The sequence below is a fragment of the Drosophila montana genome, unplaced genomic scaffold (genome assembly GCF_035044405.1).
Source record: "Drosophila montana isolate Dmon_TW-CO22-7 unplaced genomic scaffold, ASM3504440v1 contig_1264_1, whole genome shotgun sequence".
NCBI lineage: Eukaryota > Metazoa > Arthropoda > Insecta > Diptera > Drosophilidae > Drosophila > Drosophila montana.
This window is the reverse complement of record NW_026996243.1, coordinates 208,262-234,927: the sequence shown is the minus strand read 5'-3', so window position 1 is coordinate 234,927 and position 26,666 is coordinate 208,262. Positions and strand designations below refer to the sequence as shown.

At 42.4% G+C, this 26,666-nt stretch overlaps 10 protein-coding genes across 21 annotated transcripts; 7 read left to right on the top strand and 3 right to left on the bottom strand.

Moving 5' to 3' along the window:
- The first annotated feature begins 781 nt into the window (after nt 1-781).
- On the top strand, nt 782-4,771 carry LOC135426860 (calcium-binding protein P). The gene is made up of 3 exons (XM_064680187.1): nt 782-1,185; nt 3,724-3,999; nt 4,059-4,771. Exons 1-3 carry the CDS (start codon nt 1,171-1,173, stop codon nt 4,638-4,640), a joined length of 873 nt encoding a protein of 290 aa, XP_064536257.1. The 5' UTR covers nt 782-1,170; the 3' UTR covers nt 4,641-4,771.
- A 162-nt stretch (nt 4,772-4,933) lies between these two features.
- LOC135426941 (uncharacterized) lies at nt 4,934-5,327 on the top strand. The gene is made up of 2 exons (XM_064680287.1): nt 4,934-5,023; nt 5,077-5,327. The coding sequence occupies exons 1-2, from the start codon at nt 4,975-4,977 to the stop codon at nt 5,292-5,294; spliced, it is 267 nt and encodes an 88-aa protein (XP_064536357.1). The 5' UTR covers nt 4,934-4,974; the 3' UTR covers nt 5,295-5,327.
- A 210-nt stretch (nt 5,328-5,537) lies between these two features.
- On the top strand, nt 5,538-6,688 carry Pcd (pterin-4a-carbinolamine dehydratase). 5 transcript variants are annotated; one of them, XM_064680255.1, is made up of 3 exons: nt 5,538-5,899; nt 5,994-6,103; nt 6,306-6,688. In XM_064680255.1, exons 2-3 carry the CDS (start codon nt 6,098-6,100, stop codon nt 6,603-6,605), a joined length of 306 nt encoding a protein of 101 aa, XP_064536325.1. In that variant the 5' UTR covers nt 5,538-5,899; nt 5,994-6,097; the 3' UTR covers nt 6,606-6,688. The 5 variants fall into 5 exon arrangements, with proteins under 5 accessions (XP_064536325.1, XP_064536317.1, XP_064536310.1 ...); XM_064680247.1 differs by having other exon boundaries at nt 5,965-6,103; XM_064680240.1 differs by having other exon boundaries at nt 5,959-6,103.
- Naa40 (N-alpha-acetyltransferase 40) lies at nt 6,603-7,436 on the bottom strand. Its single transcript, XM_064680212.1, has 2 exons — nt 6,968-7,436; nt 6,603-6,911 (listed from the first exon to the last, which is right to left on the bottom strand). Exons 1-2 carry the CDS (start codon nt 7,342-7,344, stop codon nt 6,674-6,676), a joined length of 615 nt encoding a protein of 204 aa, XP_064536282.1. The 5' UTR covers nt 7,345-7,436; the 3' UTR covers nt 6,603-6,673.
- Nucleotides 7,437-7,444: 8 nt separating this feature from the next.
- LOC135426926 (uncharacterized) lies at nt 7,445-8,092 on the top strand. 2 transcript variants are annotated; one of them, XM_064680267.1, is made up of 2 exons: nt 7,445-7,596; nt 7,683-8,092. In XM_064680267.1, exon 2 carries the CDS (start codon nt 7,726-7,728, stop codon nt 8,080-8,082), a length of 357 nt encoding a protein of 118 aa, XP_064536337.1. In that variant the 5' UTR covers nt 7,445-7,596; nt 7,683-7,725; the 3' UTR covers nt 8,083-8,092. The 2 variants fall into 2 exon arrangements, with proteins under 2 accessions (XP_064536337.1, XP_064536345.1); XM_064680275.1 differs by having other exon boundaries at nt 7,480-7,596; nt 7,686-8,092.
- Nucleotides 8,093-8,281: 189 nt separating this feature from the next.
- Kul (Kuzbanian-like) lies at nt 8,282-15,973 on the top strand. 5 transcript variants are annotated; one of them, XM_064680118.1, is made up of 10 exons: nt 8,282-8,319; nt 9,296-9,392; nt 9,498-9,590; nt 9,651-9,843; nt 9,915-10,311; nt 10,370-11,309; nt 11,382-11,635; nt 11,704-12,422; nt 12,478-12,643; nt 13,284-15,973. In XM_064680118.1, the coding sequence occupies exons 3-10, from the start codon at nt 9,509-9,511 to the stop codon at nt 15,141-15,143; spliced, it is 4,611 nt and encodes a 1,536-aa protein (XP_064536188.1). In that variant the 5' UTR covers nt 8,282-8,319; nt 9,296-9,392; nt 9,498-9,508; the 3' UTR covers nt 15,144-15,973. The 5 variants fall into 5 exon arrangements, with proteins under 5 accessions (XP_064536188.1, XP_064536180.1, XP_064536197.1 ...); XM_064680127.1 differs by lacking the exon at nt 8,282-8,319 and adding an exon at nt 8,996-9,122; XM_064680110.1 differs by lacking the exon at nt 8,282-8,319 and adding an exon at nt 8,667-8,688 and having other exon boundaries at nt 9,296-9,590.
- A 2,485-nt stretch (nt 15,974-18,458) lies between these two features.
- On the bottom strand, nt 18,459-19,736 carry LOC135426838 (dehydrogenase/reductase SDR family protein 7-like). Its single transcript, XM_064680174.1, has 5 exons — nt 19,542-19,736; nt 19,338-19,481; nt 19,064-19,280; nt 18,757-19,002; nt 18,459-18,693 (listed from the first exon to the last, which is right to left on the bottom strand). Exons 1-5 carry the CDS (start codon nt 19,701-19,703, stop codon nt 18,482-18,484), a joined length of 981 nt encoding a protein of 326 aa, XP_064536244.1. The 5' UTR covers nt 19,704-19,736; the 3' UTR covers nt 18,459-18,481.
- A 123-nt stretch (nt 19,737-19,859) lies between these two features.
- Nucleotides 19,860-20,970, top strand: CIA30 (complex I intermediate-associated protein 30). The gene is made up of 2 exons (XM_064680179.1): nt 19,860-20,424; nt 20,485-20,970. Exons 1-2 carry the CDS (start codon nt 19,957-19,959, stop codon nt 20,899-20,901), a joined length of 885 nt encoding a protein of 294 aa, XP_064536249.1. The 5' UTR covers nt 19,860-19,956; the 3' UTR covers nt 20,902-20,970.
- Nucleotides 20,971-21,872: 902 nt separating this feature from the next.
- Gnpnat (glucosamine 6-phosphate N-acetyltransferase) lies at nt 21,873-23,532 on the top strand. Of its 2 annotated transcripts, none has more exons than XM_064680201.1 (6): nt 21,873-22,138; nt 22,210-22,420; nt 22,478-22,605; nt 22,669-22,730; nt 22,790-23,003; nt 23,331-23,532. In XM_064680201.1, exons 1-6 carry the CDS (start codon nt 22,124-22,126, stop codon nt 23,370-23,372), a joined length of 672 nt encoding a protein of 223 aa, XP_064536271.1. In that variant the 5' UTR covers nt 21,873-22,123; the 3' UTR covers nt 23,373-23,532. The 2 variants fall into 2 exon arrangements, with proteins under 2 accessions (XP_064536271.1, XP_064536265.1); XM_064680195.1 differs by having other exon boundaries at nt 21,877-22,138; nt 23,407-23,532.
- Nucleotides 23,533-23,570: 38 nt separating this feature from the next.
- Nucleotides 23,571-26,604, bottom strand: Wdr24 (WD repeat domain 24). Of its 2 annotated transcripts, none has more exons than XM_064680160.1 (8): nt 26,427-26,604; nt 25,731-26,370; nt 25,310-25,642; nt 25,168-25,249; nt 24,946-25,110; nt 24,362-24,826; nt 24,108-24,293; nt 23,571-24,043 (listed from the first exon to the last, which is right to left on the bottom strand). In XM_064680160.1, exons 1-8 carry the CDS (start codon nt 26,548-26,550, stop codon nt 23,687-23,689), a joined length of 2,352 nt encoding a protein of 783 aa, XP_064536230.1. In that variant the 5' UTR covers nt 26,551-26,604; the 3' UTR covers nt 23,571-23,686. The 2 variants fall into 2 exon arrangements, with proteins under 2 accessions (XP_064536230.1, XP_064536219.1); XM_064680149.1 differs by having other exon boundaries at nt 25,168-25,252; nt 26,427-26,603.
- Nucleotides 26,605-26,666: the final 62 nt, after the last annotated feature.

Below are 26,666 nucleotides of genomic sequence, written 5' to 3'. Positions count from 1 at the left end.
ATTTAACAAAAAGTTATTTTAATGCTTTAAATTAGAAAGGAAAAGAAAAACTGTGCAGAATCTGATACTTAGGTAATACAAATAAATTAAAAATATATTTTATAAAATATGCAAATAAAATTGCTAAATTCAGGAACTTTTCGGGACTTATTTAAAATCCTATGAAAATTACTGAGTGTAATGCTTTACAAATTTAAATTATATAATTAAAAATTGAATTTTAAGAGTAAAAAGTAACATCCCTCTATGTATAATATATTATTAAAATAATTAATTTCTTTATAAGGAGCATGTTGATTTTTTTCACCGAATACTTTTTAAAATGAAATAAAATTGATATTTACATTAATTTATTTCGAGCGTCATTTTATTTTTCTTATAATATATTTAATATTCATGTCAAAATATGGTTATGAATATAAGAGAAGGATATAAAGTTATAATGTTGCAGCCAACGACCCATTTTAAAACAAGAATCCCCTTCATACGAGTCTTAGGCATAAGAGAAAAGAGAATTTCGAATAATTTTCTTTACGATATGCAGCTTAAGGATACTTCCTGCTGTGCATGGCAAACCGCATAAGTGAACTGTCATAACCCAAAGCTGGATGCCCGTAACTAGGCCAAATTCGCAAAGAAGTTCCTGCAGCGAGCCGCTGTAAAGCGCCCATTTGCGCCAGCGGCAGCGACTGCGCAGCAGCATTTGACGCCGACGTCGCTGCCGCCGTCGAAGGTATAAAAGGTAGGAGACCGCCCAGTGCTCGCTCAAAATCCAATAAGAAACGCGCGTGCGCAGCCGCAGTCAGTTGTTGTTGTGCGCCTCGTGTGATCCCATGCTAAAGAGCTGAGCTCCGTTATAGTCCGTGGTGTCCGTGGCAAATCGTTGCATTTAGTTTTTGCATATGCAATTTATTGCAATATAATTTATAGCAACTTGTTTTTCTCAAAGTCACAACGTGCGACGTCGCGTCGGCAGCACAAATTGCGCATTTTAAAAGTTAAAATAAATAAAAGTAAAAAAGCAACTGACAAGAAAAAAAACAAAAAGAAAACCCCGAGTGCAGTTGACGATTTATGTGTTAATTTTTTTGGCATTTCTTGAGGCTTCCTGCAAGGCGAATAAGCCCAGAACACAACTTTTGCATACCAAAAAGGCAAAAATCAGAGACAATGCACAACTTAAAGGTAAATGTTCACTGATTCGTATAATCGTGCATGGGGCATACGTACTCCCATATTTGTTATAGTTTCTTCTTTTTGTATATTATTTTGTGGCTCAACACTTTCACTTTTGGTGCCAGGTTTAAGGTTACATTAGTGTCCATTTTATTGCCTTTGAACTGGTCTCTGATCTTTTAGCCATGACTCTGAGTGTGTGGCAGCTGTGGCCAACTCTGGGGGCTGACTCAGCGTCTAACATGCAAAACTGGCAGTGCAAGCTAGTTAAAAATAAGCGAATGAGAGCGCATAGGTGGACCAGCCACAAATTGTAAATCATTCATAGGTCAAAAGCATAAACAAAACCAGCAGAACACAAAGAACACCCAATTACTTAGCGTAATTTATTAGTAAACGTATTTAAATCTACCAACTAAATTTTAAACCAAAATAATAAAAACAGCTGCAAAGCAATAAATTATTTCCGAGACACAAACATGTGCATACAAACACTAAATGAACAAAATTAAACCTACCACGACTTGAGCTATATCTAAATCCTCGTATGTAATTAAATAAGTAGTATGTTCTGGTAAGACAATCTTATGATACTCTGTAGCTCTGATCTATCTTGTACTCTCCAGTTCTGATCACTTGCATACCAAGTATGTAGTTCAGGCAACTGTAAGACGAGGATTGCAATTACAGGCCAGTATCTGAACATGCGCTGTTTTAGCCATGGCTCACATGAAAAACATTTAATCTTTGACCTACAGATTAAAAATCTCCTGATTCTGACCCACACTAAAAAAAAAATGGTTTTTTTTTTTAAATTTTAAAACCCGCCTTTAAATGAAATCTTTTCTTAATTTCTTTCTTTGGTAAACAGATGATCTGCCTTTAATGTTTTAAAGAGTGGAATTTTTTTGAATGCTCGTAAGACCTTTAACTTTTTTCATTAAATAACTCAATTATAATAAGAAAAACCAACATTAAATCAACCGACTTGTACGAGGAGTCCACATCGTTTCAACCTACCCATTTGGAAAAAGTTCAATAAAAAAGCCAGACTTCATTATAGATCAAAGATCAGAGGAGTTTAGCAGCATTTCTACTTTGTAGAGTTTCTCAGTTTTCCCAATGCTCACTTTGGCACACCCACATCATAAAAGGCCGATAATCAGCTATTGGAGTCTAAGCTTTTAAGCCTAACACAGCACACAGCCAGGGCCAAGAGCGTGTGATCTTCAAAGACGAACCGCAGCAACTTGTGCAGCAGCTAACACTCACGTTGTTGTCTTTGTTGTTGTTTTTATTTGAAAACAAGCTACAAAACTCTGACTTTTGGCACTTAGCATGGCCCAATTACGAGCATTGAGTGCACTTACTTACTTCATGATGATGATGATGATGATGATGATGATGATGATGATGATGATGATGACGGCGATCATCATTATGATCAGCTTATGATCGGCACGAGCTGTGCAATTGTTGCTTTGCGCCGTCGTTTATTGATTCAATTTCAAACAATTGGATTCCATTTCATAGCCGCATGAAAAGCCAAAAAGGAAAAGCGTTGAAAATTGGTCTCTGATCTTTCAAATGCTACGTTTTTGGAAAGCACCCATACATATACACAGATACAATTCTTCTGCGCAGATCCAGATAATGCCCGGCGAGCAATCACGAGCTGCTGCGTGGGTGGAGAATGTGTTTTGCTGTCCATGGCCATAGCCAAATGAAAGTCAAAGTGAAATGCTTCGAAAGCAAAGCCAATTACTAGCTTCAACTTCAAAAGTGGGGGAAGCCCAGCATAAATGTCTCTAGGTAATCTGAGCGCAGCCGGCGCGGATTACAATTGAGAGTGTGGGGCGTGCAAATGCAAAGATCAAGATCAACGGAAACTCGGTCACAGATCACACTCCCAGTGTGCTTAATATGTGTTTGTGTATTCGTCACTTACAGCTTCATGGGCTGGCGCATTTCCATGCCAAGTGGTCAACTCGTTTAACCGGACCTATGACAAAGCTGCCTAAGGAAAGGCTCAAAATTCCAATGCTCTAGCCCATGTCGATCGCTCGCTGGCCGTCCGGTTTGATCGGCTTCCATAGTAATCCAATTAAAGGAACAATCTACATTTCAATTCAAAACTAATGAACTGTAGTTAATTCACAACAATGGCTAACACACATGTCTATAGATTGTTGTTGTTGTTGTTGCTGTAGTTGTTGTTGTTGTTCGAGCACGTTTTGAATGCAATACTTGCTTAGAGATCGAAGCGAATCGATCTCCCAATCGAAACTCTACTCTGGCATTTGAAAGTCATGTGCGCTGACGTCGAACTTGTGGTCGTCCATATAGCCTCGGCTTCCTTGTCCGTAGTTCCCTAACTTCCGTCAAAGATTTTCGGCCAACACACAGCACAATTGTTGCCCAATGTAAACAATTCTTTGATTGATGATCGCCATGGCAATCAATTAAACAGCGTTAAATGGTCTTGGTGACAAATCATGGACTCGCTACTGATGCATATCTAAACGAACTCTCCTATTCCACTTACAGTCCAGTCTGCCGCTGCTGTTGTTGCTTTTGGCCTTGTCGCTGTGCATAAGCTCCTGCCATGGTGGCCGACGTCTGCGCAAGAAGCCGAAGGTCTATAATGCACTCATCACCACGGATGACAATTTGACCTCGAGTCGAGCCTATCCGGTCATTCAACCCACCATACACGAGCCAGGCTATGCGCCATTTGGGCCCTATAACCCATTTGGTTTCTACAGTCCGCCGCTCGTAAGATTCGGACAGCCACTGGTGCCAGGTCTGCCGCCCAATGAGCGGGTGAGTCCCCTGATATCTAGCCCCAGCTATAAATAGTTACTAATGTTTACTCCATCCAGCTGCCGTATCCATTGCCCACAGCGCCGCAATATCCGCCCGTCTATAGTACATCCTTTGATCCCAACCAGCCCAGCATTGTACCGGCGGAACAGCAGCCACAGCCGCAACCACAACCTGAGCTGGCGGCACAAGCTCCAGCCCAGCCAGATGAGACAGAGCCCAAGGAGCTTAAGACCAAGGAGCAGCTGCCGCTGCCACTCAACGAGCGGGGACTGCCGCCTGTTTTGATACCACTTTCCTCTCAATTTAATGGCCAATCCATGCATCTGCCGCCCTATCCATATCACCAATACCCGCTAATCTATGACCAGGCGGGCTATGTTCAACAGCGCGAGAACTATTTGCCGCCCTACGATTACTATCCCAGCCAGGGCTATCCAACGCGCAGTCCTCCAGCCGCTGCGCCGCCAATGTACCCGGCAGAGCCGGAGATGCAGCCCTTGCCACTGGATAGCCTCGATGCCACGCCCAGTTTTGATGACATCAAAAATGGTTCGGAGAACAAAAATAGCGATGTACCCGATGTACCGCCGCCACCAATACCTTCCGGTCCAAAGCGCCCTAGACCAAAGGATAATTGAGGCGTATTTCGGCGCCGGCCCCTAAATAAAAATATACGCGTATTTATTACCATTTTCTTTAAGCATTTTCATTTGATGTATTTGTACGTTGTCGTTTAATAATATAATTTAATAAGCTTAGTAAGTGTTCATCAAAGATAATAAATAAATTTATAAAAAATGTCCGCGGTGAATGAACTTGGTACGCTGGACCATTGGGAACTGGCATAGCCGAGCTGTGGACTGCTTTCTCTGAGCTAGACCCCCGGGATTTTGATTATCTGAACAATGTGGGCCTATAAATGCAGCGCTAACAGCAGGCTATGGCACAGTTTGCAGCAAGAACCTTTGCAAAATGAAGCTGATGTTTCTCTTGCTTTTGTGCTGTTGCCTTTTCAGTTTGGGTAAGTCGACTATCTTTCATTTTATGGTTCTTTAAGAATTGTTTTCCCAATAGCCTATGGCACTGATACTGTCGCCACCAAGCCACCATTTGTGCGCAGTCGATATAGTCTACGATGGCGTAAGACAACCACTGCCATTCCAGAGACCACAACGGGTCGTCCCGTAGAGATTGTTACCTCAACGGAACATCCCAAGGTGGGCACCTCAACGGCCAATCCCGATTATGATTACTATGGCAATGGCGACGCTGAGAACATGATGCATAAATAACCAGCGTTATACGGTTGACAATCCCAGTATATATTTTCATTCAAAAAAAAGTTGTATTATTTCTCAATAACAAAATAAATTATAAATATTCAAATTCAAATTTATATTTCTTTCTTATTTCAAAGTAACTGCCACTTATAGAAGAAGAAGCAGTTAACAGAGCTCGTTAGAGCCCTGAAAAGGTTTGTGTTAAGCTGGATACGTAGCTTACAGGTTTTGCTTCGCAAACAACACAAATTATATCAAATTTTTCAGTGACAGTGTGCCCATATTCAATTTTATTTCCTTTTTTTACTAATCAGCTGTAAGCGTTTTAAAATTCTTAAGGTCACACTGCTATCAGCTGTGCTCTTTCATTTCAAGCAAACTTGTAAATGCTTAACAGTTGTCGTGAGCAGCGTACTTATCCGTTGGCTTAACAATATACAATTGGCAAACCAGTTATTAAGAATGTTACTAACAAATAAATGTGCCCACAATATGCGAGGTTTACAAAATCTTGCAAGCCTGCTTAATAAGCGAAACAACTCTTGCTGGCTAACGACTGCAGCAACAAAAACATTAAGCACGAGCCATTGGAGGAAAGGGGACCAACGATTGTATCGGTGAGTACAAGCTGCGATTATGCCAAGATTTGAGAAGCTTTGATTGTGCGCAGCAGCAGCAACAGATATGAGAGTTCAGTTCTGTACACGACAGCAACGAGAGAAGCAGCAGCAGCGGGAGCAACTGGTGTTGGTCATTCGAGATTTTTCAGCAAACAACAACCACTCACAGCAACAGCAAGTCCAAAAAAACCCAAAATGGTGGTAAGTGAATATCTGGTTTAATAAAAACCAATTACCAAGTACTGTAACAGCCCAATTCTAATAAGCAATATCTGGGCTTAAACACGCTTATCGCTCGGGGCCAAGCGAGGTCAGCAATTGGCCCCAAGGGCAGCGAAAGCCGCAGCCACAGTCACACAGTTTAACTAAATACTTGTTGCTTGTTAAATATACTCGTACACAGGCCAAACTGACTGAACGAGAGCGCGCTGAGAAGCTGCAGCCACTGTTGGATGCAGGCTGGTGCCTGGTTGAGGGACGCGATGCCATATACAAGGAATTTCTGCTTAAGGATTTCAACCAGGCTTTTAGCTTTATGACTGGTGTTGCTCTGCTGGCTGAGAAAATGAATCATCATCCTGAATGGTTCAACGTCTACAACAAATTACAGGTCACCCTGAGCACACACGATGTTGGCGGCCTGAGCAACCAGGATATACGCATGGCCACATACCTGGAGGCACAGGCTAAGCTTTTGCACTAAAACTTAAAACTAATTTATTAAATATATTTCGTTTGTATCGCATTCGTTGAAGAATAAGAATTAAAAAATCAGCCCAGCATGGATTTACTTAGTATCTGGTAGTCCGACTCTTGCAAAATATCTGGTGAAGTTTCATCCTTAGCATAGCCGAGCGCTTTGAAGAACATTAATGAATTCTCATTATTATTTAAAACAGTGAGCATAACCTTCTCCAGCTGCCAAATCTTGGCGCATGACTCAAGCGTTTCCATCATAAACTTGCCAAGACCCTTTCGCTGGTATTCGGGTGCAATTTGTATTTCGTAGCTACAAAATAAGAGCGTCTATTAGTTTAAAACATGTTGCTAACCTCATATATTTACCAATATAGCACACAATCACCATCGTCCATATCGAAGCGGAACATTGTGTAGGCCACGGGTTGCTTTTGTTGATTCTGGGCCACCAGGAAACGAGCCCAGTTCTTATTAAGCTCCGATTGTTTTATTTTTGGTTGCCAGCCCATTTTCAGCTGTTTGTAAAAGGGGCCCACAGTCTGCTCCGCCAGCTTAAATGTCCATTTGAGAGTCTTAGCATCCATATCGCTCTTGGCGCGGCAATATAGTTTAAACTCCTCGCCAGAACTGGACTTGTAGCTATCGTAACTCACTGGCAGTCTATCAAGTGGATTTTTTTCACGTACCACTGCCTCTATCAATTTGTGCTTTGCAGCAGAACTAAGTTCGTCCCGATTTGTCATTATTAAATATTAAACACAATTATTTTTGTTTTATATATTTATTCTAAGAGAGCGTGTGTTGCACTAAAAAGCGGGAAGGCAGTGTTGCATATCACTCAAAATGCAGCCCTGGAAATGGCAAGCTATATCACACTGAAAATCTATCAAAAAGTAAACATCGCAATCAGTTGGGATATTTTCTATTATATTTCAGAAATATAGGCTGCCAAGGCAAAATAATATAAAAGTAGATTAAACAAAGGGCTCTTACAGGTAAATACTGGTCAACAGAGAAAGGACTATTTTTGTGCTGTGCAGCTATATCAATATTATGCTGACGTTATCATTTTAATTTTTAGCAGCCTAAACGAAACATATCTACTGTAGAGAATCCTGCACACAATGTTTAAAAAATCAAAGCCCAAATTGGAACCACCACCCACAGCGCCAACACTAGACGAAATGCTTGCAGATATTGAAACATTCGAAATTTGCCAGCCAGCTGGGAACGTCAGTAGCAGCGCAGCTCTGGAGCACGCACTGCTTACTGAGCCCGAGAATTTGACTCTGGAAACATGGTGGCAAGTTTTTGACGAATATGATCAAAAAGTGAAGAAACTAGCAGCAATGGAAGGTACACTGGATGCACAACGGGAAAAACTATTAGCCTGTAAAGTTAAGCTGGAAAAGAATGCAAAAAACCTGCGCGAGGGTATACATAAGCAACAGACGTTAATAAAGGAGGTGGTTGATTGTTGACATGCACAAATGCTCGATAGTTTTAATTCACAAAAACAGCAGTTTCATATATCGATAGCCGATCCCATTGCAATTGTTGACACACACATACACAACTCATGTTATCGAGTATGTTGGTAGACAGCGCTCAGAAAGTATCGATACTTGTTACCTGCAGCCGTTTTTTATGTGGGGAAAAATAAAATAATTGTTTTTAAATTATTTGCAATAAAATGCAAGTGTTTGATTAAATAAAAAGTGAGTGTTTTGAATAGAATATATCATCGTACTAAAATGCGGATAATATAAGACACCAACCTTTATTTTGGGCTTATGAATAAGCCAGGGAACAGGTTTAGGCCAGAAAAACTTGGTTGGCTTACCATTTACGCCACAGCGTTAATGGCAATACAACAGCGAGCGGAGGTCGATTGTTTTGCGTGTGTGTGCTTGTGTTTGTATGTGTGTTTGCTTGTGTAGTTGTTTTAATATTTTGCCTATGAGTTAGCCAAATCCAATTACCAAAACGAAAAAGTGCAACAATTGTTGTGTACAAAAAAATAACCCCCTGCGCTGGCTTATTGAATTTGACGCTAATGTACTTTATTTTGGGCACTAGCAACAACAGTAAGAAAAGTTTTGGTTCATACCAAGAATACTCACACACGCTCAGCTAATAAAATGCTCACTGCAAAGGATTATTATCCAATTAAACGGTTGTGAATATCGCAAAAGAAGGCAATTCATTTAATAACCAAATAGAAATGCGTGCGAAAAAAACCAAGCGACTAACAGTAATTTTCACGGGCACACACAAAACAAGCGCAACGTACATGTGTGTATGTGATGTTTATGTTTGTGTGTGTATGTGTGTGTGTGTGCGAACAAAGTGCTAATGAGATGCTGATGCTCTGCTTCCTCTTGCCAGCAGTTTGTTGCTTTTGCCATTTATGCAAAATATATATATGTATGTACGTAAATTTTAAACAAAAGATGTACATACATATTTTATTGTTTTGATCTGTTGCGAATTTCGCCAGCTAACGAACTCGCTGCAAAAGGTGAAAGCAAGATTTTTGTATTATTTTATTATTTGCTTTGCCTCAAGTTGATGCTGTGTAATATATGTATTTGTATGAAGTCGTATTTATAAAAGTGCAATCCCTTTGTGCGCTGTTGAGGCTAACGTTATTGCAATAAGTCTCGATATTCTTTGTTTATTCTCTTACAACAGCTACGCGTGAGATGTCACATGCTATTTGTGTTGCGACTGTAACGGATTTTCCCACTTTGGCAATTCTTATTGGCAAACCAACAACTGCTGCAATAATGTAAGAAACGGGGGACTTACAAAGGTCAATCGAAGCCAGAAAACGCAGCCTAGAACTAGTTAGGTTTCCACACACAGACATACTAACACACATAAACACACACAGTTACAGCAAGCATGGGCTGGCTGCTGGCGCTCCTGGCGTTGCTTTTGGCCATCAGCGAGCTGCTAGCAATCCCAACGCCACTCAAGCTACCAGGTAAGCTCCAAATTCGACTTTCTCCAGTTTCTGTTTACCTAACCTCCCCTTTCTGTTTAGGCTACACACACAAACTGACGCCATACATTAAACACTGGGAGGCGGCGAACTTTGATCGCTCCGTGCTGCAGGCTGCGCAGCTACGCCACTTGGAACAGGCACGCGCACGTCGAAAACGGCAAGTTGAGCCCTCAAGTGGCTCACCTGTGGGACTAGCGCACACAATACGCCTGAATTTTTCTGCACATGACAGGTGCGTGCGTGGGCTGCAAGTCGAGTTCAAATGCAACACAACTTTTTACACTCACTAAATTTCGCTTACAGAGACTTTCTGCTGGTGCTGCGTCAGCAGCCGAATTCGGTATTTGCGCATGACGTAGAAATCGAGAATACACTGGGACCCATCGATTACGATGTCTCACGCATTTATACAGGCAGCCTGGAGGACGATGAGGCTGCCAATGTGCAGGCGATACTCACAAGTGATAATCTGCTGGATGGCACCATTGAGACGCAAGCGGAGCACTATTATATAGAGCCAGCGCAGCGTTATTCACAGCAACTGGCGGAGAGTGGCGTGCACAGCATAGTCTATAAGTTAAGCGATGTAAATATGCAGCAACAAAACTCATTAGCCACCGGCCTGTCCTCGCGGGCGCCCCTGAAGACACACTGCGCCAGTGAACGACTGAGACGCAAGCGCTGGCTGCCTGAGGAGGAGGTAAGTAGACACTTCTTATAATGATATATGGATTTATCAATATTTTTTTAAACCTCAGCACGTCACAGTTCCAACTTATAACCGCAATCCGCCGCTGCCGCTGGATCTGGAGGTTCCCTACAATGATGATTTTCGTGTACTGGCCTCTGAGGAGGATCGCAGCGAGGAGGAATCTAGAAAAACCACAACAACAACAACAATGCGCAGCACAGAAAGTTTTCTGGCCACGCTGACCAAACCCACTCCCAATCGAAACATACTTGTAAATAACTATAATCCCTCCAATGTTGGCGACACCAGTCGCAGCTACAACAGCAATACCAATACCAATACCAACAGCAATAACAATAACAACGTGCGCAAACTGTACACAAAACATAAAAACATCATCGTTAGCACCTATAATCGGCCCATAGAGCCGGAGTTCGGTACACCCTTTGAGGAGCCGAATGCCAATAATAGCAACAATCTGCCAAATAACTTTTTCAATGCCAATTGGACAACTCTCTCAATGAATAGCAACGATCGACCTAGCCACAAGACCCACGTGGAGATCATTACCAAGAACGGCGCTACCAAGAAACCTAACATCATTGTGAATAACTACAATCCGGAGATTATTTTTGCACCGAATCCACATAACCCCAGTTTCAATAGCATGTTAATGACGAACCTTTTAAGTGGACGAGGCGATGACATCCACAACTCCCCCCGCCTGTTATACGATCGCAAGACCACATGCATGCTTTATTTGCAGGCAGATCACACGTTCTTCCAAAAGATGGGCAGCGACGAGGCCTCCATTGAGGCCATTACGCGCCACGTGCAACGGGCTAATTCCATTTACCGTAATACGGATTTCAATAACGATGGAAAACCCGACAATATTACGTTTATGATCAAGCGCATTAAGGTGCACAATATGAATGCAATGAAGGATCCTAGCTATAGGTTTCCTGGCAACTATGGTGTGGAAAAGTTCTTGGAATTATTTTCAGGTAAGGGGAGAATGATTAATTTACTTTCTTTAGAATTTCTAACTAAAATAACGTTTCTTCTTTGCTCCACAGAGGAGGATTATGATGCCTTCTGTCTGGCCTACATGTTCACCTATCGCGACTTTGAGATGGGCACCCTAGGTCTGGCTTGGACAGGCGATCTGAAGAATGCGGGTGGCGTTTGCGAAAAGAATGGACACTATCGTGGCTCCCTCAAGTCCTTAAACACAGGCATTGTCACGCTTCTGAATTATGGCAAACATGTGCCGCCCGCCGTTTCACATGTGACTCTGGCCCACGAGATTGGGCACAATTTTGGCTCGCCGGTAAACAAAACTGAAATCTTTCCATTTAAATATGTAACCATCTAATTCCTTTACTTCTCCAACGCCAGCACGATCCGGAGCAATGCACGCCAGGCGGCGAGGATGGTAATTTTATAATGTTCGCCCGAGCCACTTCGGGCGATAAGAAGAATAATAATAAATTCAGCGCCTGCTCGTTGAAATCGATTGAGCCCGTGCTAAATGCCAAGGCGCGTTCCATGAAGGGCTGCTTTACAGAACCACAGTCATCCATTTGCGGCAACGGCGTCGTTGAGCCCGGCGAGCAATGCGACTGCGGCTGGGAGGAGGATTGCAAGGACTCGTGCTGTTTTCCCATGTCCCGGCAACCGCATCTGGATGAAACGCCCTGTACGCTGACGCCGCATGCGCGCTGTAGTCCCTCTCAAGGACCTTGCTGCACCACCGATTGCAAGGTGAAATTTGGCGACAAGTGTCGCGATGATAATGGCTGCCGGGATCCCTCGTTCTGCGATGGTCGCGTGCCCCAGTGCCCCCCTTCGGTGAACAAACCCAACAAGACCATTTGCAATAAAGAGTTTGTGTGCTATATGGGCGACTGCACGGGAAGCATTTGTTTGGCCTACGGACTGGAGTCGTGCCAATGCATACCTGGCCCACAGGATGATCGCATCAAGTCCTGCGAGCTTTGCTGCAAACTGCCTGGAGAGGATAATCCCTGCCGCAGTTCATTTGAGTGGAACGAGGCGCCGTTCGATGTGCCCGACATGTACTCCAAGCCGGGCACACCCTGCAATGACTACAATGGGTACTTATGGCATTTAACCAATTTAAAAGTAGTCTAAACTCATCTCATCTTACAGGTACTGCGATGTCTTTCAAAAATGTCGCGAGGTGGATCCCTCTGGTCCATTGGCCACATTACGCAAGTTGCTGCTATCCGAGGAGAGCATTGCCACCTTTAAGAAGTGGGTGCAGCATCATTGGTACACAGTGGCTCTGGCCGCCGTTGGCGTCTTTTTGTTGCTGGTATGTGAAGGGAATATGAAACTAGTTTTGTCTAAAGATCAGTTTTTATCATCTAAAATTTTAATTTGTTCCGTGTAAAAATTGATCAAATTCCTCAACGTTAGATGGTAAAAAATTTTTTTGGACTCTCAAACTTATTCTAATGATACCCTTGCAGGGGTTTTTAAAGAAGGGAGGCAGTATCAACATCCGAGTCTATAAAGCCTTCTGTCTGGCTTTATGCAGGTTTTAAATTGTCTTAATGAAACTGGTTCGAATCAGTACATAGGAGTCATCAATATTCAATTCATTTCAATTGATAGTTTTATATAGTAAATCTTTTACATATCTGCAAGGGTATTTGATCTTCGGAACTCCGAAGTTAATTGTTATTTATTGTTGTAATCAAATTTTGTTTGAAAGTTAATGCGTGTGGTCACAAGTATGCTGAGGGATCAGTATGAGGCCAAAGCGCAGGCCGTGGGCGAGGGTGAGCCCAGTAATTAACCCGAAATTGTACCCAGTAAAGCTCAGTCCATTGGCCATTGCTTGAAAAAGCTAATTTAAAGCACATTTAGGCTTGAATTCATGCATTCATGTCCTAATCTCCACCAGATTTTAGCTTCCATAGTTCTTATAATTTCTATTGTTCTTTCTGCAGATCCTGAGCACAAAGCTTCTGGCGAAACGCTCGAATCTGAAGCTTAAGTCTGTGACTATCATACACAGCGCCACCACTGAAACGGTGCGTCTGCCGGAGAACAACAATGGCGTTATAGTGCACACGGCTGTGCGGACCAAAGTGCCGTTTAAGAAAAAGGTCCGGGGCGAGCGCAGCAAAAAGTCTGGAGCCGGCTTGGCTATAGGAGCAGCAACAGTAGCAGGAATACGCAGCAGTGTAGTAACCAAAGGCGGCGGAAATGTGGAGCCGAAGAAAACAAGCCGAATGCAAGCGTTGACTAAAAAGAAGCTGAAAGCAAATACTACTGAGGAGGAGCCGACCAAGAAGTCCAAAAAGATGGGCAAGCACATGAAGGAAATCATTGACTATTCGCACCGCAATAACAATGTAGGCGGCGGCGATGATGCCTCAAATCTATCAACAAGCAACAATCACAGTAATACCTTTGGCAAGGTGCAAAAGTGGCTGTTGGAATCACCCATTGTGGCACAGCCGCTGTCGCATATGGAGCATAGCTCTCGTGTGCGCAAGGTGATGAGCAAGTCGCAATCAACACCCGAACGGCTGGTGCAAAAAACGCCTCAAAAAACTAAGTCCATGGGCAATCTATCAAATGAGAAAGTCAAGCTTCAGGTCGTCTACAAGCCGCCCTTCAAGTTCTCGCTGCGTCTGTCGAAGAAGCCCAAGGTTAAGACGCACGTGGTGGGCGTAAGCGCTGGCGCACGTCCAAAGCGTGCACAGAAGGCCAACAACAACAACAACAACACTCGCTCCAGTGGGCAGGCGGCCACAACATCCAAGGGAGCGTATACAGAGCGCACTAAGCGCACCGCTTTGCTGCTGTGCAACGAAGCGGAGGACGAAAATCAAATACTGACTCTCAACGAGCCAAACTACGAGACTCTAAAGCTGCCTACGCGCAGCTCAGAGCACTGCTATGAGAATGTAGAGCTGCCCGGCGGCAGTGCAAGCGCTGAAGCTGCAGTGACATCCACATCCAAACCAGGCAGCAACAGCAGCAGCAGCGGCGTTAGCAAAATAGCGCCCAACTCCAAACGCGCCAGCTTGGAGCCTGCACCTGTCGCTCCAACGCAGCGCAGCTCTTATCGGCGCTCCAGCTCGCTGTCCGCACACAATCCGTTTGCGGTGGCGCCGCGTCGTAGTAGCAGCAGCAGCAAAGCGGGCAAGCATGAAGCGCAGCCCGCCGGCGGCTCCATAAATCTGACGCGTAACTTTGGCAGCACGCAGAATCTGATCAATCTCAGTCAGAATATGGCCAAGTCTAAGAAGCGCAGCAGTCTAAATCTGAAAGCAAGTGCAGCCAAAAACGGCAAAGATCCGCCTACAGCAACAGCTACAGTAGCAACAGCAGCAGCACCATCCCAACGTCGCTCCTCTTCCAATACGAATCTGCGCAGAAATAGCAGCACCTCCAATGCGACGCCGCAGATAGCGCCGGTACCGCCTACACGGAACACGCGTAACAGCTTCAGCAATATTCCACGAGCCAGCCTTAACGGCCAGAGCAGCGCCTCCGTAGCTGCAGGGGCGACGGCGACGTCAACGCCGGCGCCCAGCTTCTCGCGTCAGTCCTCTAGCAGCACAACGACAACGACGTCCGGTGGATCCCCGCCACTGCCGCTGCCCCTGCAGCAGTCCGCCTCCACAAGCGCCATGGTCAGCCAACGGCAGGTGACGCAGCCAATGCGACGCAGCCTAAACAATTTCAGAGCACGCGCCTCCAATGGGACAGCTGCACCAACACCAACAACGCTGGACAACGAGCTGCCATCGGATCTGGAGGTGGTTGTCTCCGACATTGAAAATCTGGTTAGCTAAGAGCAGCGCTGTTCGTATACATTTCAAAGCAACCAAGTGAAAGTGATAAGTCCTAAAGTTAGTTATACAAATTGTCGCATAGGTTTACATGCATATATATATATATATATCAACTTAGATTTGTATATATATATACATATATATATACATACATACATATATGTACTTTACACTGCCTTAAACTTGCCGTTTCTGCTGAATATGTGAATGCCACGCCCCGCACACAACGAAACACCACACACCCAAAACGACCACTAAAACCGCATTAATGAAAAGAAAGTATAGTTATCTTCGGATTGCCGAAGCTCAAATACCCTTGCAAGCATATAGGAGAGTGCAATATATATTTCTAAGCGAAGCCACACGGCGGTCAGGTTTGTCTTAATATCGGTCTGATTGGATTCCTATAAGTTTTGCTAATATGAGCATAGTAAAGTTTGAAATTGTCAAGTTCGGTCTGCATATACTGCAACAAAACAAGACGACCAATGCTTACTATAGAGCTATATTGTAGTCCTATGCCAGTAAAATAAAAGCATTGTGGAGCTTATCATTCCCAAGCTTAGTTTGAATATCTAAAAGCACAAAAAAATGTATATGCGCCGAAACTCAATTTTCGAAAGATAGCTTCTATGACACCTCTATTATATAGTTGTCTGATTTGGCAGACTTCGACATACATATATACCGTGGGAAAAAGATGGATCCAAGTTTGCCCAAGATAACTTTTAAATTAAGACAAAAGTTTGTTTAGAAACAGACAGGAAGGCTAAATGAAGCTGCTTGAAGAATATATATATTTTATAAAGTCCTAAGATTCCCCTTCTATAGGTTACACATTTCGTGACAAAATATTATAGTCCCTTCTGCAAGGGTATTTAAAAACGCTAATAACGCTAGTGCTTACGGCTCCATACATACTCACACACAACTCGACCCCATAAAATGCTCACCCACCCAACACACCCAACACCACCGCCACCGCCGAAGCCAGATGCACTCACCGCACATTGTACCTTTTACATACTATTTAACTGTATTTACTGTTGTATTGTATTCGTGATCTATAAACTATAACTTGTAACTGTAATGTTTTGTCTATACCTACTATGTGAATTGTGTTAAGTTGTCGAAATACGATCGTGTTATATGTGACTTCCATTTTAAAAACTGTCTTAAGTTTGAAGAATACAAAATCAGCTTAAGCAATAACTATTTTTGTAATGAAAGAAAAGTGAATACAATAGACCGATCAATAGCTAGTCTATCAATCATATATCGCATACCAACGAAATTCGATCGCTTTTATTGTATAGATTCCTACATACTTAGTATTATGTTATGTGTCCATCTGATATCTTATTTTTATCATATTCTTAACGCTTCAAAACAACGACCACTGTCATCTATAAACTTCGACACACAGAACAACAATACAAGGTGCTATTTTAGTAAGGATTGAAAACAAAAAAGCAAAACAAGAAGAGTTAAATTTACCTACAAATTTTTTAAAATACTCTTATAAATATTTTCCAAGAAGATCAAAAATGATTATAAGATTTGTAGTTGAAATAACAGTGTAGCCAAGTGGGGTTAGCCCGGGGAAGTTGCAAATAATATACATACATACAATTATATTAGTAACAAATATAACCAACGATAACTGTCAATAAATCAAAAGTAAAATGCATCGAAACGTAGGATATAGTAGTCGCAACAGAATCAAATAAAGATCTTTAAGCAGTTTAGCAAACCCGCTCCACACTCCCGCAGTCACACCCACACACACACACAAATGCCTGCGCCATTCTTAGTAGAGTAGTGTATATAAGAAATCAAGTCGAAAGATAAATAGTTTTTATATGCAACAAAAACAAGTTAGAGAGCAATGAAGAACAAACACCTAAACGATATTCATACTATAGTCACGTAGCGTATCAAATCACAAAATAAGGCAAACGGCTTGCAAAAAATTAAAGAAAATCCCCATTCCTTAATAACTAGAGATGTGTAGTATAAGATAATTGGAGTAATCCCTAGTTAAATATAGTAGCATATATGTATGTAAGCAATGTGTTGGAAAATTTGCATTTATTGAATTGCGCATAGTTCTGATATGTATTTGCATGGCTGGGTACAATACTTACAGACGGGGCGGGGCGTGCAATGAGCACTTGGGTATATTTTTATGAAATATACAACGCATATATAGATAGACATAAGCACAGCTCAAATGATCGACCCAACAAAAGGAAAAAAGACAGTTAACGTAAACGCGTAGGCATGTTATTAAACAGAAAAGTAAAACGAAAAACAAGAAGAAAAAAGTACGCGACAATCGCTTTGAAATGCTTATTAAACACAACTAAAATTAATAAAAACTCGAAATTTAGTTTTAAGTTTGTCTAAACAAAAAAAAAAACAAAAGCTTGAGCGAATACCTATTGATAACTATTTAAATATGAAACTATACAAGGCGCAGATTCTTTTTTTAACATCAAAGTATCGGCAATATCATAAATTTTACCAAAAAAATATATAAAAGAAACGAAAAAATGGCCAATGTTTATGTATTGTACATAATAATAAATGCAAAGAATTATTATCTAAGCTGAAAGTATTTTGAGCGTGAAAGAAAAAGACTATTTAGCGCGAAAGGAACCATTTTTGTGTATTGTACATAAGAAATTTATTGATTTTTAACTATATATATATATATATATATACATTTCAAATATATATATATATACATATACATATGTAATAATTTAGTCGTAAAACTGCAAAACGATTTTGAAATCTGTGTGTGTACCTCAATTGTAATTATTTTTGTTCGTGTATTTTACTTTGATAAAGGTTTTGCACGCTCTATACTGATTTGATAACTATTTTTTTTTATTATTTAGCTAAATGAAATATTTTCAACCCCTCGCAGAGAACCGTACCCCGTAGTTAAATAAAGAATGTTTTAAATGTTGTCAAAGAACGTATCAAGTATGAAAAGTATTTCTGTCGTCAATTAATAACTCGTAAATCGAAAGCCGAAAAGCAAAAACAAGCATAATTTAAGTACAATAATTCATAAATATATTTTAAGTTGTAAACAGAGAGAGCAAATGTGTGACACTTATGTTGTACTTAACATTAATGGTATGAAAACAGTAATTATTTAATTTATTTTAAAATATTATCATTAACAATATTATGCGAAATGTAACTAATTTTTTAACACTGCACACGCATTGCAATATTTTTATAATTTTCTCATTTTAAGCAAAATTTAAATAACAATAAAAAAAAAAACAAAACTAAAACTTACACAAAAGCAACACATGTTTTTATTTAGCTTTTTTCTCCGCCTTCTCCAATTTTAAGGCACGTTTCGCCATGATCCAAAAATAGACGGATGGTAAGAAATGACGCAAATAGTAGGCGATTTTTGCCTGAAGATCGCTGACAATAATGTCGGGTTCCTTACGCATGACGCATTGTAAAATGCGCTCGGCCAACTTATCGGGCGACATGCCTTTGGCCGTAGTTTCGTCCATTTCTGGTGAACGAAAAGAAAAAAATGACTAGCTGGTGATTGCATGTTAATTACAGTTTTACTGACTGCCGTAGCTGCTGCCTGCTCCGGTCAAGGCGTTCATCGAGAGCTGTGTGCGTATGTAGCCAGGACTGACGCAGGAGACGTACATCTTTTTATTGGCCACCTCAGCACGCAGAGAATCGGCGAACGCCTGCAGTGCATGCTTGGAGGCCGAATAGGCTGCACGTTGGGGTATCGCAAACTTTCCTTGCACAGAGCTAATGAAGCATATATGACCACTTTGACGTTTTACCATTGACGGCAAAAGCGCTGAATGGATGCAGATAACAGTTAGGTCATTAACTTTATTGCTAATTGTGCTTTAGCAAACCTTTTGTTAACGCCACAGTTCCAAAGTAATTAACAACCATGACCTTAAGATCGACATCGAAAGATGTTGAGGCAACATCGGCACGCACGCTGATGCCACCATTGTTAATCAGGATATCGACTTGGTTGTACACCGCCAAGGCGCGACTAACGAAATCTGGTATCGAATTTAGTTCGGCCAGATCCAAAGCCAGAACAGTGGGCGGATATGCGGGATCCTGGAAACAGCTATATGTAGTTAACAAAGTTTTTATGGAACACGTGTGTACTCTTACCACGTCCAACGCCAGTAGATCCGACTTTACGCGTTCCAGCTCCTGGACTCGACGAGCAGCCAAGATTACCTTACAGCCTGCTCTATAGAAGACATGTGCAAGGGACTCGCCCAGACCAGAGCTGGCGCCCGTTATAAGAACAACCTAGAGGATGTAAACAAGTTATAATAAAGCAGTTCATATATTTATTTATGCTCTTTCAACCTTGCCGGGTAACTGGTTGCGGTATTTCTGAGCGCGAAAGCGTTGCCACAAGTTGATTATTGCCAAAGGCAATGCTACCGGCATTAGAATGCTACCAAGCACCCAGTAAAGCACATTCCAATCACTGCTGGGTGCGCATTTTTCTACTTCATGTAATTTCATAATAAACTCCTTATTGAAGCACGAAGAACTTTGCACTACTGCAAACAGAAAATACAAAAACAAATGCAGTAATGCCATTCACATTTGATGCGCGTTTTGTTGTTGAAAGCTGGTTTTATCTTGTGAAGAGCATTTCGCGTGTTACCGTAGCACTGTGAGTGTCAGAATGCACAGCTGATATTTGTTACGTTGAGTTTTTTGGTGGCCCGCTTCCACTTAATAATTGTTATTTTATTTTAAAAAATATGTTAAAATGCAAAGCCTGTTGAGACAAAGTCATCGGCTAAGTTGCTGTCTACCAGCAGCACAAATTCACACCACAGCCGTGCAGTGCACATTTTGGGAGCGAGAAAAGAAATCAGGCTACAAAACACAACTGCCGGAGCCCTCGAAAAAGCAGCTCATAATAGATGGATTACGGGATTTAAAAAAAGAAATTAAACTGTGGCGCCAGGAAGTTAAGGAGCAGCTGGAAAGCGATCCCATATTGGTATTTCGACCCGGTGAAACGGACATTGTATTCGATTTTAAAGCGCCGGACGTACTCGATAAGTGGACGGTGACAACAGATGCCGATCATGGGGAAGGTAGAAGCAGCGCCACATTAGAGTTAAGTGCATCGGGTGCGGGACTCTTTCACGGCGAGGTAAACTCGCAACACACCAAGGATGGCATTATAAAACGCACCGGCTATGCAAATATACGCACTAAGCGTGTACGGGTTAGTAATGCATAACAAAACACAAGATTCGATTTTAAGTATAAATCTATTCCCTACCAGAAATCATTTAAGCGCGAAGCCACCTACGACTGGACGCAGTACAACATGCTGGTAATGAAGGTACGAGGTGACGGACGCAGCTATCTAATTAATTTGCACACAGAGGGCTATTTTGATCTGATGTGGAATGATATCTATCACTATGTGCTTTTTACACGCGGCGGTCCGCACTGGCAAATAGCCAAAATACCCTTCTCGAAGTTCTTTCTATCCTCAAAGGGTCGCGTACAGGATCGTCAGAGTGCCATACAGTTAAATTGTGTAACGCATTTTGGGTTCTCTGTGGCAGCCAAAAAGGGCATGGATGGGCCTTTCGGCTTGGAAATCGATTATGTTGGATTAGAGTATGATCCCAGCCATCGCGAAGAATTTGCCTACGAAATGTACAAAACACCCAAGTATATTGTAGCTACATAAGGAACAAATGTTCTTTAGTTGTAGAGTAGTAATACGAGGGCGTTCATAATAAATGCACGTTTGTTTTAACCGTTCGCACTCTCTCTCTCTCGTTTCTCGGTCTGCTCTCTTGAATCAGCTGTTTAAATGTTTACAATTGCTCAGCGCTCAGGGTCAGTTGTTTTTGTTGTCTGTTGAAATATACAACTGGTACTGCAATTCGCAATTCGCTTTTACATTTTGAAAGGCGCCCCGATTTTAACAGTTGCTATTGCATTACAGCCATTTAGTGCCGCGCGAGCAGCAGCGCTGGCAATTTTCTTTCGCTCTGCTCCGCTCTTGTCAAATGCCGCCTCAGTCTCACTCTAACTCTTGTTCCTAATAGTTGTTGATAAAAACAGCGAAAAAAACTTCCGCATTGCGTGGGAGCTGCTCTAGTTTTTACCATTTACCATAAGTAAATATTTGATAAAAAAAAATGGTGAGTATTTTTAGCATATGTGAGAAACTGCCAGTAAGAAGAAGCGTAAAACGAGCAACAGCCGACAATGTGACCGTGTAGCGGACATTCACTCACCAGGCCAGCCCGGTGGGTGCGACCTTGAATGGGTTTGCTAATATAATCCTGTTCATAGCAAAAAACACAAAACAGCCGAATCAATAACAACTTTAAACAGTTTGCCGCACTTTAAATACGCTTACATGCATAGTTATAACAGATGTGCCGATTCCTTCTATACAGTAGGCCGACATTTAGATTTTGCTCATATTTTAGAAGTAGAGAAAAGGTTGTAAATGCCAAGTTCCATAAAGTTATGTATCTTGAAAGTTAAACTGAACTTTTAACTAATGGTTCCCATGGGAAGCTATAAATATTATATTATATTTATATATATGTATATATATAATGCAAAAATACAAACATAGCTTCTACTGCGAAATCTACCTCAACATTGGCACATTACGTGATATAAAGAATATACCCTGTGCAAGTGTATTTAAAAGACTACGCATTTTACCGGTTTGCGCTGACGTTTTGAAAACATGTTACCAAAGCATAAAAAAAACCAGTCCAGCAGCAAACGAAAGCGATAGCGCTGAATGAAACCAGTTGCCAGTTACCATTCCTGCTAGCGATTTCAGTTGGTCGGCCGCCTAGCTGTTGTCTGTGCTCTGACTGCGCCGCATTCTGGCTGTCAACCTTATCAATTGCTGACGTTGGCCTTTTTCGTAGACTTCGAAAATGGTGCAATATACGGTAGAAAATAATCAAGTGCAATTAAATCCTACATGCTAATTAATGCTCTCTAATTAATGCTCTGATTTTAGCAGGAAACCTATCTCTACGATCCGAGCGTGTTGCTCAAGCTCGACTTTCATCGCAGCCCAGCCAAATTTCAGCCCTTTATCTCTGCTGCCAGTCCAGGTGAGACGTGGCTGCAGGTGCGTCCGCTGAAGGATACGGACTATGATCGCGGATTTCTGCAGCTGCTGTCACAGCTTACGCATGTGGGCAATGTAACACGCACACAATTTCTGAGTATGTGTCAATCCGTATAAATTGTGTCTAGAAGCTCATGATTCTCTCAATTTGCAGCACGCTTCTCGCAGATGAAGGCCAGCGGCGATTACTATGTGACAGTCATTGAGGATACGCGTAAGGGCGAGATTATTGGTGCCGCCTCGCTCATCATTGAGCGCAAGTTTATACACAATTGCTCAGTGGTAGGTTAAGGATTAATATATGTGATCCATTTAATCACCAACTCATATCACTCATGCTTACAGCGCGGACGCCTGGAGGATGTGGTGGTCAATGACACCTATCGCGGCAAGCAGCTGGGCAAGCTGTAAGTTGGGGAGCACTACAAAAATATTTGCTCTTATTCTATCTGATTTTTCACAACAGCATTGTGGTCACCGTGTCGCTGCTAGCCGAGCATCTGGGCTGCTACAAAATGTCGCTCGACTGCAAGGATAAACTCATCAAGTTCTATGAGACGTTGGGCTATGTGCTCATACCCGGCAACTCCAATTCCATGACCATACGCTACGATGAGGATACGACGGCATTGAAACGTAACACCACCTCCACAGCTGTCACTGGCGATGCCTGCCAAACTGTGAGCCTCGATTTTGCCTCTTGACAATTAGCCGCCAACGCTGCTCCAAAATCCAAGCTTTAGATCAATCTATCTAAAGCTACTGCGCGAGGCGCAATGTAACCCTCATAACAAATGGATTGTCGGCTTAAAAACAACCATTTGATGCATTTATTAAAAAAAAAACTGTTGCACAAACATTTCATTGCGCTTGGCGCATGGATTTTTGGACAGCGCTGGCAGGCGGTGGTGTCTTTGTGGTGCGCGCCATAAAGACATACAATTAGTTAGTATTTATGGCTAAGGCAACCAGCATTTGGTTGTGCTCTATGTTTTTAATTCTTACAGAACTCACAATTTTATAACTTTTTCTCTCCCTTCTGCTACTGAATGTGCGGCGGCGCGCCCATATTAAATATGTAAGGTTGTTGTTATAATGCCCTTCAAGAGCACGTTCATCAAGTAGACGTCATTTTCTAAAAATATAATTATCTTAAAATATTCATATATTATACAGTAATTAAGAATTAACAATACCAACAAGATTTTATTTACAGTTTTTTTTTTGAATGGATGGGGGCGCATTACTTCTTGTAATTTTAATATTCTCAAAACAAATTTTTCTTTAATTTTGGCATCACATTTGGACTCGCAGCTAGTCGCTCGCTATCAGCTTAGGAATAAGCGTAGGGCTCCTCTGGGTGTCAGGAGAAAGCACATAAATGACCACATTTCGGACATTTCGAGTGCTTGGAAAAGTATTGCTGCAAATGCTCGATATGGCCGCCATGGGAGCAGCCCTGACACCAGGCATAGACGCCACGCACAATCAGACCACAGACACAGCACTTGGCTGACTGCATGGACTTGCATTTGTCACAGTACCAGCCCACATTTCCGCCCAAAGGTCGACCACATTCACCGCAATTGGTGTGCATAACTGTCGAGTGTTGATTTAATTGGCGCACAGAGCGCACCCAGGCACGATTGATCACCTCACAGGCCTCGTTCCACAGCTCATAGCGATGCAGCTGATCCACATAGGTGTGAAACCAGTGTTCCTATTGCGAAAGAATCAAACGAAAATTATAATTCCAAATTCGGATGCTTCATAAAGACACTTACCACCACGGCATCCTCGATAGGCAGCAGCTGTCGCGCTTCGCCCATAACAATGAGTATGGTCAAAGCGGTTTGCACATCGCCCACATCATTCTGCAGCATTAGCGCATCTGCCACAAATTGATGTGGCTCCCACATGGGTATGGGCGGCACATGACTGACCTTCAATATACTGGGCACATGCGGTGGCTAAGAAATGTGTGGAAAATATACATTTTAGAACCCAATATTTATATGTAGCAAATCGCATTACTCACTGGCGACTTTTCATGTTCCGTTGCCTTCAAATCTATCTGTGGTCGGGCCGCTTGCACATCATGATGCAGCGCCGTATCCGGAAATGCCACCGCTTTTGTTACGTCCGCGGGTCCAACATAAATGAACCCATTGCGCAATAGCTCAAAGTTATCAAACGTAATCTCGCTAATGATTTGCGTCTCTGAGAGTATCACCGAACTAGTTGGCGGCGGATGTTGATTTCCACCGCCGCCTAGCTCATCGCCATCCTCAGTAGTCTCGGCAGCTTCATGCTGAGTCTCTTGACTATTCCCATTCAGTTCCTGACCCTGCTCGTGTGGCTGGCTCCAATCGCTGGCTACTTGTGTGGCACGACGCGAGCTCATAGGATTTTTTTGGTTGGAGAACGAGGAGCGATGCTCGAAGGGCGGCTCAAAGTGGGTGGTGCCGTAGAAAAGCTTGATGAAGTTCCACAGGGTGGTGGCCTGGATAAAAAAATGTCCATTAATATAAATGCAGCTGCTATTTTATACCCTTGTTTTAATTTTCCGTAAATTAAGCATTGTAGCAAAAAAGAGTATTTAATGTTCGGCACTCTTATTACATTATGTTTTCCGTATTTCCTGGAGACATCCGCATTGTGCTCGCACAGCTCGGCCAGCTTCTTGCCGCTCAGCTGCAATTCCCGAGCGCAGCCAATAAAGACCTCATGCACACGCAGCTCCGTGGTAGTGTCGTGCGCGGGAAATTCAGTGCCTGAGGCCGTGTTCTGTGAAATTTCAAGATGAAGCTATACATTTTTAATTATTTGATTTTTTGAGATTACCGTATTCTTGAGCATAAACATGTACATCTTGGAATGGTCCAGATGAAATTGCATATTGCCAGGAACATTAGATTTGCGGCGACTTCTACAGGATTAGATTTATGAGCAGGCTATTGAAACTACAGAAAACTTTATGACTTACATAAAGTTGGTGCTTTTAGTATTGGATACACCACTCGTCTTTGCTGTATATTCCTTAATTTTGTTGGCAAAGGATATATCCCCATGCCTGCCCAAGCTGGCACCCTGCGCATTGGCTTTCAGGGCCGGCCGCGTGGCATCCTTAAATGCATGCTTATACATCCTGGAATCCTTACTAGTTGAAAGCAAACAATGTGAATCGCTTCCCTGCCACGCAATGTCCGTGGTGACGTTTGTATGCTCATTGAAGGAGGCAAAGGGTATAAAGGGGCGACGTATATCCCACACATGCACGCTATAGTCCACGACCAGGGCACAGCTAGCTATGTGATAACTGCCGATAAGGAAAGGAAAAAAGTGTTAACCGGATTTGTCCTTTTAAATTATATACATATGTAAAATTGTAAATATAAATGACTTACGTTCGCTCTGGTCGCCATTTGACGCGACCAACAACAGCTATCGTATGAATGGTGTACTCTAAGTTGGCTCGTCCGTCCATGTTCCACACCTTTATCTGCTTATCCCGGCTGCCAGTGGCCAGCCAATTGCGTGTGGGATGCCAATCGCAGGTATAGATGGGTCCGCTGTGTGCCGTGAACTGTACCATGCACTTGTCCCACTTACGCATATCCCAGAGCTGAACGGTGCCATTCTCCGACACGGCGGAAAACACATTCGGCGAGTGGGGTGAGAACTTAAGATCGCGCACAGATTCCGAGTTGCTAAAGTATGTGTTCACGGACGTATCGGAGCGTATGTCAAAGCACTTGATGGTGCCATCCTGTGAGCCGGAGATCAGTATATTTGGCTCCGTACTGTGAAATGTGACTGTGTGAGCAGTTCGCTCATGCTCATGGTAGACCAGCAACTGCTTTTGTCGGCCAAACTTGGACAGATCCCAAACGGACACAACGCCATTTGTGGCAGCCGTGGCCAATATATTGCTATCTAGTGTACTCCAGGCAACATCATTAGAAGAATAGCTCAGATTTTGGTTTTTACCACGCATATTGCACACCTCCGTGAAGCCATCGCTGTCTATCTCATAGACCTTAAGCACTGGAAGGAAATATTTGGATCATTTCGCATCTCAAGAGTGTAAGAGCTGTGCTTACAGCTACGCCCGGCAACTGCAATCTGATTATGATCCTTGTTTAAAGCCAGGGCATTGGCATGCCCCTCCGAGCAGATACGGATCGATACTGTGGAAGGATCTGCCTCCTCTGACGTATCCGGCATTTTGCTTTAATTTTAAACCGTTTATGAAAAGCGAACTCTTTGGCCTTTATCGCAAAACAATAACATTAAAATTAACATAGATATAAGTATTGCTGCACGGTTATTAACAGCGATAA